At 38.1% G+C, this 16662-nt stretch overlaps 1 protein-coding gene across 1 annotated transcript; it reads right to left on the bottom strand.

The window, feature by feature from the left end:
- Positions 1-8453: 8453 nt before the first annotated feature.
- LOC143846338 (heavy metal-associated isoprenylated plant protein 21-like) lies at positions 8454-10065 on the bottom strand. The gene is made up of 3 exons (XM_077354770.1): positions 9919-10065; positions 9731-9806; positions 8454-8985 (listed from the first exon to the last, which is right to left on the bottom strand). The coding sequence occupies exons 1-3, from the start codon at positions 9991-9993 to the stop codon at positions 8693-8695; spliced, it is 444 nt and encodes a 147-aa protein (XP_077210885.1). The 5' UTR covers positions 9994-10065; the 3' UTR covers positions 8454-8692.
- Positions 10066-16662: the final 6597 nt, after the last annotated feature.

Here is a 16662-nt window from a genome sequence, read left to right as displayed (position 1 = left end):
ACTTAACCTTTGAGACCTCAGGGTTGGAGAACAAAAGCCTGCTCTGTTTGGTTGCCCGGTTTTTTTTGTTCCTGAGAGTTTTGTGGGAGAGTAAGTTAAATTTTGGTCCCATCCCATGTTTGGTTGCCTTTTAGCACTAGGTTTATTTTAATCCCACTCTTATAATGATTACTTGTGGGATGAATTTTTTAATCCCACTTTTGTAATGATTGCCTTTTCATCCCATCCCAAGATAACCCCAGGAGCAAAAATAAACTCAGGAACCAAAAATAAGCTTGAGAAGAATTTTTTTCTACCCAACAGTTCAAGCAACCAAACAAAGGTTTTTTTTTCCCCACCATATCTCCCAGGGTATTTTTTTCTCCCACATAACCAAACGTGGGATTTTTATTTTACCAAGATACTTTTAGGACTTTTTTTTCCCACCTATCTCCCAGGGTATTTTTTTCTCCCACATAACTCCCAGGAACAAAAAAAACCTAGCAACCATTGTTTAATCATCATTCGGATTAAAAATACGTAGTTTATAATGAAAGAAGCATACTGATGTTGGCACTACGATATTTTGATAATTGCACTAACTCATCTTGTCTTTTATTACTTAAACTGTTGCCAACAGGTAATTATACTTCTCAAAAACCTCCTAGGAGCCAATTTTAGAATAAAGGACAAGCTGAATTTGTACAATTAGTAATGACTAAATATATCAGTGGCATTGAAGAACTTACATTTGTAAGATTTTTAAAGGGAAATGATATTAGCGCAACCATGTTTTATAACCAACACAACCACAAATGAGTAGTTAGGATCTTCGAAAAAGGTGGTGGCCCACTGTAAAAAGATCTCACGAATAAATGTTGAGAGGAAGAGAGATTCTCTTTTATTAGGGTCCCCCAATTGGCTTATTTTTCTGATGGAGTTGGTGAGAACACACGCTTGTGCCCTGCATACGCCTCCGATATATGACATAAACCATCAGAGGCAGTCCAAAAATAAATTGGGTTGGGATTTTTTTTTTGTAGTTAAGCTGGGATTTGGCGGACCCCTACCCTTTCATTAAAGAAAGAAAAAGAATTTACTATATGAGGATAGAGATACAATGTCATATTTTCATAACACCTTGATTAGGTGATTATAGATCCTTGATCCATCAAGCCTCACATAAGGTTCTACAAATAAAAGCCAAGAGGTTGATTTTTGTAATCATCTATCTTAATCGTGGGAGGTTTGGCCGGAGAGGACCATGACAGCTTACATAATCTTATTTGGAGATCTTATATGCTGTGTGAGTGTGAAGCCAAGTATTTTTCTTTATTAAATACAGTGGGGCCCACTTCATGGGATGATCCAAACCATTGGCTCAACATATGAACGGTTTGGATCATCCTATGAAGTGGATATTATCTTATGGCTCAACAAATGAATGGTTCGGATCATCCTATGAAGTGGATACTATCCTGTGGCTCAACAAATTAATGAGTGGTTCGGATCATCTATGAAGTGGGCCCCACTGTACTTTTTGAAAATACTCAACTTCACGAGCACACAACTTGTAAAATATCAGTCTTATTGTAGACTATGTGAGCTGGCGACCATCTGCTCTCATTGGTGGAACGAATGGGACCCATGCCAACTTAGGATGTCCCATATTAATTCATTAGAAAATGGTTGGAACTGAGTCCACAGCAACTAAGGAACCTTTCCCACAGAAGAAAAATGACAAACAGCTCAAAGTTCAAAAGGAGCATTACTTCAATTATCAGTCCCACCTACTACTCTTATTTTCTCTCCAAGTGGAATTATGTTAATAGAATTTAGAAATGCCCACATGACAAACAGTTTTGTTTTTATAATGACACTCCTTAGTCCTTACATAATGAAACACTTCTCTAATGGGCTGTTACTACCATTTGGCGTGGTTTACTAGTATTGATAAAAGTTAGTGCACGTGTGATTTCCCCTTTTATCAACCTTCAATAAATAGAGTTTTTATGTGTGTGGCAGTGCAGTCCAGTATTTTTCAAAAGGTATTGTACGGCTCACTTCATAGGATGATCCAAACCGTTCATTTGTTGGGTCACAACTATAATTGATAAATACGGTGTGCCCCCAAAATAATTTCCAATGGATGATACTAACCTTCTGATCTATGATCTATAGAGAGTATGCGTTTTATCGGAAAAAAGCCCATATTTCTTTCTACTCTCCTATTTTTTAAGGGCATGATATATTCGCACAACTTCCCTATCCAGGATGATTCGCACCCCTTTTAGCATGAATTCTGGCAGACTTTAACGCTTTTTGATGTGTAATAAGGGTGCGAATCATCCTACAGGGTGTGCGAATTTATCATCTCCCTTTTTTAAGCATCCAAACGGACCGTAATTTGGGACAAGTAAATCTAACCAATTGTCTTATCATGACTAAGAGCCTAAGAGGGGAACCCAATCCGAGTACGTCTTTTCGTTATTATAGATTATGAAAGACTTTTCCTTAGATTAATCGATCCAATCGTCTTATTATGACCTAGAGGAAGATTTGTTAAGTGCATAGAAGATATACACACCCAGGAATAACGTATATGCTAGGGCCATCGTTCATACAGGGGGAGCCCACTAGAGTAGATTTAAATGGCTTGTTGAATGATTGTGTACTCCATTCATGGACCCCATGTAAAAGAAGGAATTGGAGCCCAAGAGGTGCCATAGAAACCCAAAACCCCATCGGTTTGCAAATTTGTAACCATTTTATGCCCTGTTTGGATTGCAGAAATTTTCTGAAAAAGTTTGCGAAAAAATCCCTTCCAAAATTGTTTGGTTGCGCGGCATATACTCGGAGAGTAGAGAAAAAGTAGGGGGTGTCATTACCTATATAAGGAGAGAGGGGAGTGTGGACCCCGATCCCGAGGACGGTTTGCGAGGGACACGAGATTCCGCGCCGATCCTCCAAGATCTCCACAATGTGAAGGAGAGCTCTACCAAGGAACTCTCGAAATGATGCCACTCACAGCATGGGTGGCGATACAAATGAGATACCTCTCGATTCAAGGACTGGCCCGAAACCAAGATGTACCTATAACAAAGAAGAGTCGCCATCCAGGGAAGTAGGCCCTGGATCCCATGAAATACTCTATTGCAACGGATAACCAGAGATACAAAAGTCCGTGCCTGATGAAGAATGGGGAAGGTGTTAAGCGCCCCCAATTTGCCCAAGTGCAAGCACATGGTCTCTTATGCTATTTTTAAATAATTTTGAAGAGTTTTGGGCTAAAATCATGTGAAATGGGAACGAGTATCCCCGAGGAAACGTCTATCTAAGTATGCATGACCCGGGGATGGGCAAAAGAAAATAACATCCAAATCCTAACTCACCGCATCTACTCCTAACCCATCACATCTAGGAAAGCAATAACATCCGCATGCACAGCTACATCTAAGCAAGTAATAGCAGATAAGATGAATAAATGCTACAACTAAGCAGGTGAGAGGACAGATAAGCACAGTAATAAACTACCAAAGCAATAGAATAAACACACTAGCATGCGAACCTATGTAAGAGATAATACTAAGAAAATAATAATCAATCTCATGCTAGGAAAGTAAGCAAGCTAACAGTAGCACATAAGAAGTCAAAGATAAACACACAATGAGCTAAAAGATACAGGGAAAGAAATGAATCAGAAAATCAACGGTACATGAGGACCAAGAATACCAGGGAAAAGAAAAGGGAACATACGATAGGCTCAGGGAGAGATTCTAATGAATCAAGCTCAGCGATCCTGATCCGCTGAAGATCGGATAAGTCTCACGATCGTCATAGCCTATCGTTGGGCTCAGCGAGGACAATCCCTGTGAAGGGGCCACGCTACGTTGTCGCCCGTCCCAAAACCCGATAAAACGTCGAAAAACCGATAAAACCGGCAAACCATGATCAAAATCGGAAATGAAATGAAAAGAAGGCTCCGAGTGACCTGGCAATCACCATCTTTGCCCATTTTGATTTTTGCATTTTTGAGAAAAGCTTGAAAGACATTTTTGGATGCTGAAATGATTTTTGTTTTTGAAGGGTTTAAATGATTTTATTGAAAAGTTTGACTGAACTTGGGACGAAAATCCCAAGCTGCCTACGTACCCTGTGAAAAGGGATCAAGCCAACGTAGTTCGAATTGCTTTTCGAAATACGCCTTTGAGTGTTTTTGATGTTTTTTTTGGATTTTTGTTATTTGATTTTTATGTATTTTTATCCCTTTTGATCGAAAGGGGGTTTTGAGGGAGGCCGGTGGTGGTGGTGGCAAGATGGAGATGGGTTTTGGGTTTCGGGTTCGAGGTCGGATTCCGGCAAGCTTGCTGGAATCAATGGAGATGGCGGTCTCTCCCTTGGTGGCTGCTGTTGGTGGAGGTGAAGAGAGGGGGTAGATGGTGGTGAAGGGTGGTGAAGGGTGGTGGTGCCTCGGCTCCTTCTCTCTGGATCTTTTCTTTTTGCTGCCCTTCCCCTTTTTCCCAAAAAAAATCACCCTCCCTGTATCCACGAGATTTTTTTTAATTTTATAGCCAGGGTTAAAACCCTCCTCCTAATCTCAGCCATCCATTCTCCTTTTGATCCTATGGCCTATGCCCATTGCTCGTCCAATTCTTCTGAAATTTGTAGGGACGCTCTCGGAGAGGTTGACCATCCTGGGAAAATTTGCATCAATTAGTGAACACCGTGGGTCAATAAAATTTTGGGGTTTCTTCGCATTCAGGGCTCGATACTTCAAAAAATTTCTGCACTCAGCTTTCGGGAATTTATTCGATTTCGAAAATTGGGTCAGGTCAAAATGGGGTGTCTACAGGGAGATGGAAAAGAGAGAAGGAGAGAGCATCATTTCCTAGAAAATTCAACCATAATTCCTTACTTTTGGAAAAAGGGGACAAGAAAGAGACAATCAATTATTACATGAGAGACATCCAAGGGAATCAAAGGGAGTCCAATGCATTTTGGCAACCAAACGTGGAATGGCATGCCAAATCCAAACCAAATTCTAACGGCTGCGGAGCTTTTATGCAACCAAACGAAGCAGCCTTTTTTAGTTTCCAAGAAAAATATTTTGATGATAATTTTTTTCTTGGGGATTTTTTTTCTTTCCATGATTAGAGCAAAATGATGTGATTATGGTTGATTTAGAAGGATATCATCATAAATTGAATGTCATTCTAAACAAACATTGAATAAGAATGGTTCACATTTTTTTTATGACATAGGGTATCCCCACGCCAATTTTTAGGGCGGGACTATTCGCTACGGATGCGCGCAATCAGTCGTAAACCACACACATTGGGGGGATTCGAATCATGTCAATGGGGAGCATACCCATGACTTTAAGCCAAAGAGCCACACCTCTACGGGTTAAAATAAAAGGTATGGTTCACATTATCTTTTGTCATGTGTAAAAAAATTAGAAAATTTTAGAAATATTTTTCCTTTCCAAACTTTTCTAGAAAATTCCTCCAATCCAAATTGGTGGAAAAAATTCCTCAGGAAATGTTTTTTATATAATTCAAAAGGTGACACATTATGTTGCAAATTTACATTCCCATTTATTTATATATGGGTAAGTCTTGTTGTTTTCATTCTAGGAAACAACAGGGAAAGCAACCAATTCTTTTAAATTTGCTTGCATTTCCATTGGGGTTCTCATTTCTTTGGCCACTTTGGGGTTCTCATATGTCAAAACACTGAAACTCGACTCAGCTATGAATTGAGTATGAATCCATCGACTCAAAGCCTGCTAAAAGCCATTTCATGGGACTTGCTAGGCAATTTTGCATAAAGTCATTTCACAGCTAACCTTTGCATGAGAGAACAGCTTTAAGCAGATTTTGTCTTACTCATTTAATTCATCTGAGGTGGCTGTTTCTCTCCTGCAAAAGTCAGCAGGAAAATGGATTTACACAAAATTGCTCAAATCCCCTCCTGAACCTTTTTTATTTATATTTTCTTGAGAAGTAAGTCTCTTTCACGGAAAAGACAAACAAAAGGTGGAAATGTTGGAAAAGAACCATATATATTTTCCTATATGCTTTCATTAGACAGTCACCCATCAATTTGTTCGACTTCTTGAATAAATTTTCTGCGTGTTCGTGCAGATGAACTCGGCCGAGTTTTGAGTCCCCTTGTCGAGTTCTAAACCACACAATGCACTCTTTTCTTCTTAAAATTCATTTACAAGCCACTGATGAAATAGCTATGATATATATACAAAGCAAATCCCCCTGACTTTCAGTACAAGACACATCTACATGGTACCCACCCTTCAACAGCCCTAATCATCCTACACGTGTATGGCACATAACACAACTCCAAAAAAATACCACAAAATCCCAACAAAAATCATCATATCACAATCGATTTAACCATAAGAAACACCTCAACTCACATATTGTCGAAGTATAAATGATTAAATATTGAGTAGTTAGTTATTTCACTTGCTATGAGAGCTATTGCCAAACTGCACATCTTAGGTTAAAAAACCCAACAACTCCTTGATAAATATCCATGTGTACGACCAACCCAGAAAAAAAAAGTGGCCACTCGTGATGGGAGTGTTAGAGTATAAATGATTAAAGAACTCCAACTCTAACAGCTTAAGCTTTTGGAATAATTGGTTGTTTCACAAATACACAGCAATATTTATCTTTTCATTCAAATTTGTTTCTTTTGAGATTTTATATGGTTTAAGCCGTTATAGTCCCGTATTTTTCAAAAAGTACCATACGGACCACACTATAAGATAATCCAAACCGTCCTTGTGATAAGAACTGCATATGATGGAAACCTCTATAGATCGGAGGGTTGGAATTGAAACCTCTATAGATAGGAGGGTTGGGATCATGCTATAGAAATGATATTTTGGGCACAACCTATTTGGTAAACGAATTCTTAGAAGTAGGAATGGCGATCCAAGTTTCTCGTGCAGTTAGAGATTGATATGGTTTAAGAATGGGTTTAAGAACATCTGTAGAGAGAGTTGCGTTAAGCCAAGAAACGACTCTATCATCAATCTGTTTACATAGGAGATAATCAAGATTAGGAATTGGTAAGTTGGATTCATTGATTGTTGTTGAAGGAGGCGGAGTGGAAGAACCATCAACATGATCTAAAACATTATGACTGTTTAGAATTGGGAGGAAGATGGTTTGCCAAAGAATGAAATTTTCTTGATCAAGATTAACAGTGACAAAAGATTTAATGTTAGATATTTCGAAAACAGGATGAGAATTGGTTTGGGAAGAAGATGTTGAAAGTCTTTGAGGAGGAGGAATATTTTGAACAAGAGTAGGAGTTTGATCATCGGATAACGAATTTGGGGAGGCCATAAAAAAAAATGTGAAAAGGAGGGATTTTAATATGAAGGAGAAGAAAAAAAATGTAGAAGATAAGGATCACTGGTGCTCTGATACCATAAACGAATTCTTAAACTTAAGAATGATTTTGCAACCCAGTCACTTTCTGTTTCACTGGTTATCTTTTTATTAGGGCTGCAACTCGAGCCGGGTAAAACCCGACCCGCATCGACCAGACCCGAAAATAACCTGGGTTGGGTTCAGGTTTCATGGGTTTCGGGTCGAGCCGGGTTGAGCATCCAAAAGCTCGCATGAATCTCGGGTCGAGCCGGGTTTGAAGGGGCCCGACCCGACCCGACCCGAGTTACATAAGTTATAGTATGTACTTTTTTTTCTATTGTTAGTTAAAAGTTAAAAGTGAAAACCCACGCACCCACTGTTATAGTATGTGAGTGTAATTTCTGCTTCTATGGGTTGAGCTGATTCAAGTGTTTGATTCATCATTGTTTGATTGTAATTACAACATTGTTTGATTACAGCATTGTTTGATTCAAGTGTAATGTGAGTGTAATTACATCATTATTTGATTCAAGTGTAATGTGAGTGTAATTTCTGCTTCTATGAGTTGAGTTGAGTTGCTTTGCCAAACAAGAGTTTTCCTTAAAAAATTGCGTCAATGTGAAAAACCCGACCCGACCCGAGATTTATCATGGGTAGGGCCGGGTTTGGGAATCGTGGGTTTTCCGAAAAAAAAACCCGACCCGACCCGAGATATTTCTCGGGTAGGGTTGGGTTCTCCAAAACCCGACCCGCCCGACCCGAGTTGCAGCCCTACTTTTTATATAAAGGATAAATATTACATGACAGTTATACCCTTAAATAAGGGCAATATTACAACAAAAACATTTTGATAATTTACATGTTACTCACATTTTGAGGAGCTGTTGTTGGACCAGATGTCAAGATGGTACTTCTACCGTACAAAGGCCTGATTGTTGTAAGCCCTTACACCACATAATTTCTCATTATTTTGTACCCACTATTTTTTCTTAATAAAAGATAGAAATACAAATATCTACAGTATATTTTTTTTCCTGGGATTTATGTTGGTAAAGGTAGGAGACACAAGAGGGGACAAGCATTAATTAGAGAAAGATATTACGATGAGTGGAGAGAGAGGGTAGAGAGAGAAAGAGAGAACACTATTTTCAAGACAAGATTTTGCTGATGTCAGAAAGAAAAAGCTGATGTGACCACTAAACCTTTACCCACATAAATCCTGGGAACAAAAAAAACCCAACAACCAAACAGAGCATAAGACATTTGCCAAGTAAAACGTCATTATTGCTTCTCTCCGTAGTTTTTTTGTACTACATGATAGAGCATGCATTTGGGTTCTCATCGCTAAAGAGAGTGGCGAGTCGCTCGTAGGAGTTGTTCGGGCTGGGGAGGGCCTGAACCACGTTTTTGACAAACCCAGATGGAGCTTTCTTATCGTAGGCTTGAGGGGCATAAGGAAAATACACCAAATTGTGAGGGACGTAAGGCCAAATTTCAGCTTTTTTCCCTGTGCTTTTTATCCTCTTCAACACCTTCTTCTCATCAACATAACCAGAAACCGTCACTCTGCTTTCTTTCCTGTTTACCTCCACTGATCTCACTCCTAAATTTCAAAAGAACAAAAAAAAGAAGAGGAAAAAAACTCATTTCAGTTGTAATAGTTCTGAGATTAAAATTAAATGCTTTGATATGGATTTTCAAATGGTGTAATCAAATTGAAGAAGTTGGGGTTTTTTTTTTTTTGGGTCACTTCTCTTGGTGTGTGTGGCTGGATTGAAACTTGTAGCTTTTATTCTTTTTGAACTAACTAAATATGGTCTGTCTCTCTTTCTTATTAAAGAGGGCAACAAACACCCAACCTATATATCCACCAATAACCTTTTTGCTAAATAAATAATGTAAGAGATTGAAAAGAATAAAAAATCCCTAGTCAGGAAATCTTTTACTCTGATGAATTCAAGGATGTTGGTTTTTTTTTTTTTTTTGCTTCTTGCATTTCTTTTTTCTGTGAAAATGAGCACGGAAAATCTTTACTATCAAATTTATTCCTTTCTTTATTATTAGATAACATCGAATTTTACCAGTTTATTTATACTGTCAAAGAAATTCTGCTGAAGAAAAATAAGAAACGAAAAAAAATAAAAAAATGAATATCCTTTGCAGGCTATATACAACTTCTTTTACTGAAAAGGTTTTCTTCTTTCTATATTTTTCTTGGGTTTTGATAAATATATTAAATAAATGGGAAAAGTGGTTTCTTTCTAAATGCAGTTTATGCGCTTCTTATTATTATTCCAAAATAACAATCACAACTAATCTTAATTGGGGGGGGGTGGGTGGGTTTGAACCTTTCATGGATTTAACAGAATTTTTCACTCTTCTTTCGCATCCATCACAGTCCATTTTCACCTTTACGTCCACTGTCTGAGAAAGGAGATGAAACAGAACCTTCAACATGATGGTGCTTATGAAACAAAGAGCATAAACAAAAAGAAGAAGAATAAGAAAAGTAGAAAAGTTGGGTTTTTCTGCTTACCTGCATTGGTTTGCGTTTCCTCCTCCTTGTGCTGGTGACGGTGCAAAAGTTAGAGAGGTAATCAAGAGCACCCATTTTCTCATAGAGAGAGAGAGAGAGAGAGATGGGTGCACTGAGATACAAAGTGCATTTATATAGGGAGGAGAGGAGGTGCATTATTAAATTTCAAAGTAGTATGTCCAAGTTGGAAGTTGGTGGGAAATTAAATAGGGTGATGATATTTTCACCCCCTGCAGCACTTGCATACCCCCTGATAACGTGATTTGTCAGATTTGACATAAAGTTGCTCATTTTTCACGTCAAATCAAGTTATAAGGGGTGTGCACGTAATGCGAGGGGGTGAAAATATCATCTCCCATTAAATATTACTAGAATAAAATTTCTGTTCTAAAAACTGTAGGAACCTAGGTAATGAGTATGTCCCATTATATAGCTTAATGAGTGGATCCTCATGTGTCATAACTAGGAGCGCAAGTTTGGCCCTGACCCGCCCCGAGCCTCTATAGGGTCTCGACTGGATTTTCCAACCCTAAGGGCGGGTGAGGACGGGTCACGATTTATTTTTAAGGCCCTGACTCAGGGTCGGGTCTGGTCAGGTTTAGGGTTAATACCTCGAGTTAGCCCGACCCATAAGTTTTTTATTATATAATTGATCTATCTGTGCATGTTTCTTTTGCTAATGTTTCCTATTATCTTGGATTGATGTTTCTTTAGATTATTATTATTATTATTAATTGTTTCTACTGCCCGTCATGTTGTTGAATTCATATTGTCTTATTTTGTTCCCTTTCTCTATTTATTGATCATTTTATTCTATATGATATGTATGTATTTGCACTAGGGTCAATCACGGCCAGCCTGGTCCGGCCGGCTCAATCAAGGCCAATCAGGGTGTGCCAGGGCCGCACTGAGCCTGGTAGGGCGGGCAATGGGTTGAGTTTTTCCAGCCCTGCCTTACGGTCAGGACAGAGATAATGGGATCCATAGTTGGGCTAGGGTTTGGAAAAACCTGACCCTGTTGCAGCCCTAGTCATAACATTCTTCAAGCTATGACTACATTGTATACCTGGTTAATGACTGTTGGGTCTAAGTTATACACCAAAACATGGTGCGTTAACCATCTTTAAAACCTACTAGAGGTGGTTGTGCGCTGGCCACACTTGTTGAAAATGGTCCACAAATAGTCTATTTTATCGGATGGTTAGATTCCTTTGATCCCATTGTCTGGGCAGCGCAATTGAATGAACATGTGTACTTGGATAGTTGAGATTTTTTTACACTGACCTTCAATAGGCAGAAAGTCATTGTTGGATCAATGGTAATAGTCAATTTTGGGTCATATAGAGGGACATCAGACATGTATGTGAAATCAAGACAGTTGATCATATTGAACATCACGAGCAACCCACATGGTCTCGCCCCCATGCGTAAGACAAAAGAACACAAAAATCAAGGGCCTAGGATCATCAGATCAAGGTGTTCTCCACAGCATTCAACCGGCCTTATGATTAATATCCGGATCAACGGATATATTCATGTACCTACACAAGTGGGGTCCATTTATCTACTTCTCTGGTGCTAATTGTCTAAATTAGTTTAACAGCTTGCTTAACATTAAAAAAAGAGGAAGGAAAAAAGAAAAACAACCAGCCTTCTATTTCATTATCAAATCAGTTGCTCTTGGAATGCAACCAAGTTGCTATTTTTCATATTTAATTTTCTAATCTTTTTTCTCTTTTTTGTGGTCATCTTTCCTTGATGTATTCCAACTCTCCAAGCATTTGTTGTAGAGATGAGAATAGTCGCTATCTCTACTTATAGTTCAAACTCCATAGCAAATGCTGTGGAGCCCATCATCCCCTTGAATTATTGAAGGGTTTTAGGAGTCAATAAAGTGGAGGTACAAGAGATCCAACGTGCATCACGCAAAACCTAGATTTTTTTCCTCTTTCTTAGTTGGGAAGAGAAGTCTATAAATGAGATGGGGTCGATTATTAAAAAAAACTTTAATTAGGAGAAGGACGAGCAGAAAATGGCACGGCTAGTATCCATGTTGTGTCTTTTCTAATTACACAACTCAAATGGTTATGAAGGTTTGATATTGCACAAACCACATACTAGAATGAAATGGACAGAAATGTCTGCAGGTCTTTCTTCTTTATGGACACTGAAACCCGAGTAGGAACCCTCATCAAAATTTGCTTTGCTATATGAACGTACTTACAATTTCATTGTTATGTTACTTCGGGTCTATTAAAGTGAGGGTAAATACAAAGGATGTATTGGTTTTTACTTTTGATTTAAATTTCGTTTTTCCATTGTACAAAGTAAATTAGGAGGGTATTTTATTTCTAGCATTTCAGGACCACATAATGTAGAGGGTAAATGTCATGGGTATTTTAATCATATTCCATAACTTAGGGGCATTTTGGTCATTTTCACCCAATATAAGGGTATTTCGGTCATTTTCATGATGTAGAGTATTCTAGTCATTTTACCCAATACGGTGTATTTTGATTATTTTTTATGTCATGAGGGTATTTTAGTCATTTTCCATGACTCGGGGGCATTCTAGTAACTCTACCCTATATGGGGGTATTTTGATCATTTTTGTCATAAGAGTATTTTAGTCATTTTCCAATAATTAGGGGTATTTTTGTCATTTTCCCTGATATAGAGGTATTTCGGTCATTTTCCATGATACAGGGGTATTTTGGTAATTTTTACCTGCATATTTTGATCATTTTTATGTCATGGGATAATTGAGTCATTTTTATGACTAAGGAGTATTTTGGTCATTTTTAGCAGATATAGGGGTGTTTTGGTCATTTTACTTGACAGGGAGTAGTCCAGTCATTTTTACCCTATATGGGAGTATTTTGATCATTTTTATTTCATAAGGATAGTTTAGTCATTTTCCATGATACAGGGGTATTTTGGTCATTTTCACCCGATATAAGGTTATTTCGATCACTTTCCATGATATAGGGTATTCTGGTCATTTTACCAAATACGGCGTATTTTGATCATTTTTATGTCATGGGGGTATTTTAGTCACTTTCCATGACTTGGGAGTTGGGCGTAAAGCGTCTGTAGGTGGCTTTTCAAGTCCGCCGTCAAATCCCAGGGCTCAACCCTGGACAGGCGGAGTATTTTAGTCATTTTATCTTATATAGAGGTATTTTGATCATTTTATATCATAAGGGTATTTTGGTTATTTTCCAAGTGTCATGGCCTCATGGGTATTTTTGTCATTTTTTATATAGGATTCATTTCATATAAAAGTGGCAAAGTTTATGGCCGGCTGGCAACCTGACACCAACCCTCCTCTTTTATCTTGGGTTGGGACAGGACAGAATAGAAGAAAATGATTCATATAGACGAACCCAACTAGTGTCAGGATTAGACTTAGTCAATTTGAGTTTGGTAGATCCTTTCACCTTCTTCATGGAAATTTTCTAAAAGATTCATTAGCCGATCCCAATTAGCATGGGACAAAGGCTTAGTTGAGTTGAGTTGAGTAGTATGGTTTTTTTTTTTTGTCATTTTCTCTTGATATAGGGTTTTTTTTTATCATTGTCCATGATGCATGTCTAGTCATTTTTACCCGTTACTAGAAAAGATTTGTTTGTGAAGGGATTGCGCACAACTTCTCCGACTTCCACGCAACACGACTCCGAATTAGTTTCTAATTACTACATCCCTGATTGTATGCCATTTCGCCTCTTTCAGAGTAAATAGATGGTAACATGGAAACAACTTACAAGGAAAGTTGATTATATTTTGATTATTGGAACACCCTTAAGTTTTGCATAGGGGGTAAACGAATGTTTTACCCCCTATTTACTCTCACCGTTAAAGACCCTTCATAAAAGACACTTATTGCCCCGTAAGTCCGGCCAAGAGCTGTTGAGAATCCCTCGATCAGAGGTGCCTAGGCCCTTGATCCATCAAGCTTCATTCAAAGTTACTCTTAGAAAAGTGAAAATGTTGATTTTTTATACTTCTAAATCTTAAGTTTGGAATGTCCATTGTCGATGGACCAAGACCATGTTGGTGCCTTGTGTTGTTCTACGAGATCAATTTCCTAGATTTCATAATCCATGCCCTACGTGGGACCCGAAAATTGCCATTTAGCATTGAAAATAATCAACTTTGGAGTAGTTTGGCAGTTGGGCATTTAGGCTCCATAACTGATTGTTCATCAGTCTAATAATCAGTTTTGGAGTAACAATCTGTAATCAAAATCCAAATTGGTGGATTAGGCTTCAAAGCACCAGTCACTACAAGTGTGGTTAATGCATGTGAAAACCACCATGAAAGTATTGTTCGTCCTTGATTACAAAGCGTGGATCTTCAACTTCTATTTTAGTCATCTTATTTGTAGCCAACTTTGTAGGCATGCCCATTTTGATCTGATTTTTGTAGCCTCTATTATTTTCATCTGGGGCTGTCACCCACTCGTTTCTGATTGGGCAACAGTGCTTGGCATGTAACACAAACAAACTCAGCGTTACATGGACAAGTGACACTAGTTGTCCCCTTTTGTACAAAAGGGCCAAAAACCTAGGAGGGTAATTACTCTTCTAACACTAAAGGAGGTGGACCGGAGAAGAAAAGAGGACGAATATATCGTCTCCCAATTCCCAGGAGAACATCTTGATGTTGGCACTTGGCACCCGTTAACAGCCCTTGATCCAGCAGGCTTCTGTAGGTTTATGTCAAGAACCCCTTATAAGGGCTCAGAGAAATGAATCTTTCCACCTTTCATACCATCAACATCCATCACCTTTTTCAATTTTCTGTCTTTCAAGAATTACACATCCATTAACATGTAACCAATAATGCCCAAATACGTCTACAATTTTAGATTCTTTGGGTTATGCCAAGTCCTCCTCTCTGTCTTTTTCTGTAGGAGATTACTTTCATTAAATATCCATTTACAAGACAATCTCCAAGGTTATATAGACAACCCTTTTTGCTTTATGTTTTACCGTATTCATAATCAGCATCATATATCATTGCTTCCAACTATACAAGCAATACCTCTAACAGTACTGATTTCCTCATATTCACTATTTTAATGGAGGCAATAACCGAGTGGGTTGCAGACTACAATTAAAAAAAAAATTCCCATTGGACACATGTCACTATTTTATGATTCTAAAACAGCCTCATAAATTCTCCCACATAATAGATACTAGTAAAAAAAACCCGTGCGATGCACGGGCCGGCAAAGAACTGTACGGACCATGTCATAGGTTGATCCAAACCGTCCATGTGATGGAACACAACATAAATAGGTTATGCCCCAAAAATCATTTCCATAGGCTGATCCTAGCCCTCCAATCTATAGATGTTTCCATAATTCCTCTTATCTTAAATCGGGTGGTTAAGATCACCTATAGTTTTTTAATTAAAAAACCATAAAGGAGGGGGGTAAGATCGAAATTATACGGCTTCAATGGGTGCCTTTGTTAAAAGCATAAACGAGGGGTAGGATTGAAATTATATGATTCAATGGGTGCCTTTCTTAAAAGCATAAAGGAGGGGAAGGGGGGGGAGGAGGATTGAAATTATATGAGTTGAATGGGTGCATTTGTTCAAAAAAAAATTTAAAATCGAAAAAACTCTCCTCTTTTCATCCCAGCTTATTGTATTAGATTAGATACTTGTAAATAAAAAATGGGATTTGCTACTCAATTTCACAAAAACCCAATTGCCAGCTTACTTTTTCAAGAGAGAACAGCCAACCTAGCACCAGATTTTGTCTTATTTAATACATATGAGGTGTCTGTTCTCTTTTGAAAAAGTGAGTGGCAAAATGGCTTTCTCCGAAATTGCCTAGGAAATCCCTAAATTCCCAAATCCATACAAACTTTATATCCCACTTTGCTCTTTCTATTTTCTTCAAAGTTTGACCAACTTTGAGGCAAGATTGAATCCATAGGTTCGCTTTGGATACCTCTGAGACCCTGTTTATTTTGAATTTTGAGAACCGATTATGAGTCCAAAACTGATTATTGTACTCAAATTTACTTTTAATTTTGAGTCCAATAGTCAGTTTTCGACTCACAATCAGTTTCTCAAAATCCAAAACAAACAGGGCTTAAAGTTATTCGCATACCAGTAGTTTTATATCTATCCTAGTTAATGGATTCCAAATTGATCTTTATATCACATTTGCAAGTAAGATTAACAATATTTTTTGCAAATAAAGGGTGAATTTGGTGGTATCAAAGAGACCCATTGGTTCAGATCCATAAACTATAAGAAAGAGTGGTGTGGAGAAGGACCCAAAAGAAGACAATGTGAAAGGAGTTATCACATGCCATCAACAAGATTAAATCACTTAATCATAACAATTACAAAAGTTTTCATATAATTTTAAAACAAGCTTCCTACGCATAATCTCTATATACATCCACCTATCCAAAAATGTACGCCGATTTATAAAATCCCCTTACTTGCTTCAATCAAATGAGACATGATAATCCACATTGAGGTTGGAATGCTTAATGTAACAAGAACCACCATGCCTAGAGCCAAGCTTGGCCTACTGTTCATCAACAGCCTCTGTAGTAATCCTATTGCTTCGCACACGTCGGAATCATAACAAGCGTAATATCGCTTCTCCCATTCCATCCAATCTTCGGGCGGATCGTAATTCCTCTCCACGATCTTCATCTCATGAATGCGCTTTCGCAACACAACCATGTTCTCATCAACCAATCTTCCCCCAAA

Source organism: Tasmannia lanceolata, unplaced genomic scaffold, assembly GCF_043159265.1.
Source record: "Tasmannia lanceolata isolate RefF3 unplaced genomic scaffold, GAP_Taslan_0.1 ptg000015l, whole genome shotgun sequence".
Classification (NCBI taxonomy): Eukaryota; Viridiplantae; Streptophyta; class Magnoliopsida; order Canellales; family Winteraceae; genus Tasmannia; species Tasmannia lanceolata.
This window is presented reverse-complemented; position numbering and strand designations above follow the sequence as displayed.

Coding starts and splice junctions, on each gene's coding strand:
- LOC143846338 (XM_077354770.1), bottom strand. CDS start 9,993: ATGGGTGCTCTTGATTACCTCTCTAACTTTTGCACCGTCACCAGCACA. Junction 9,807..9,918: donor GGAAACGCAAACCAATGCAG/GTAAGCAGAAAA, acceptor CTCCTTTCTCAG/ACAGTGGACGTAAAGGTGAA. Junction 8,986..9,730: donor TTCTGTTAAATCCATGAAAG/GTTCAAACCCAC, acceptor TTTGAAATTTAG/GAGTGAGATCAGTGGAGGTA.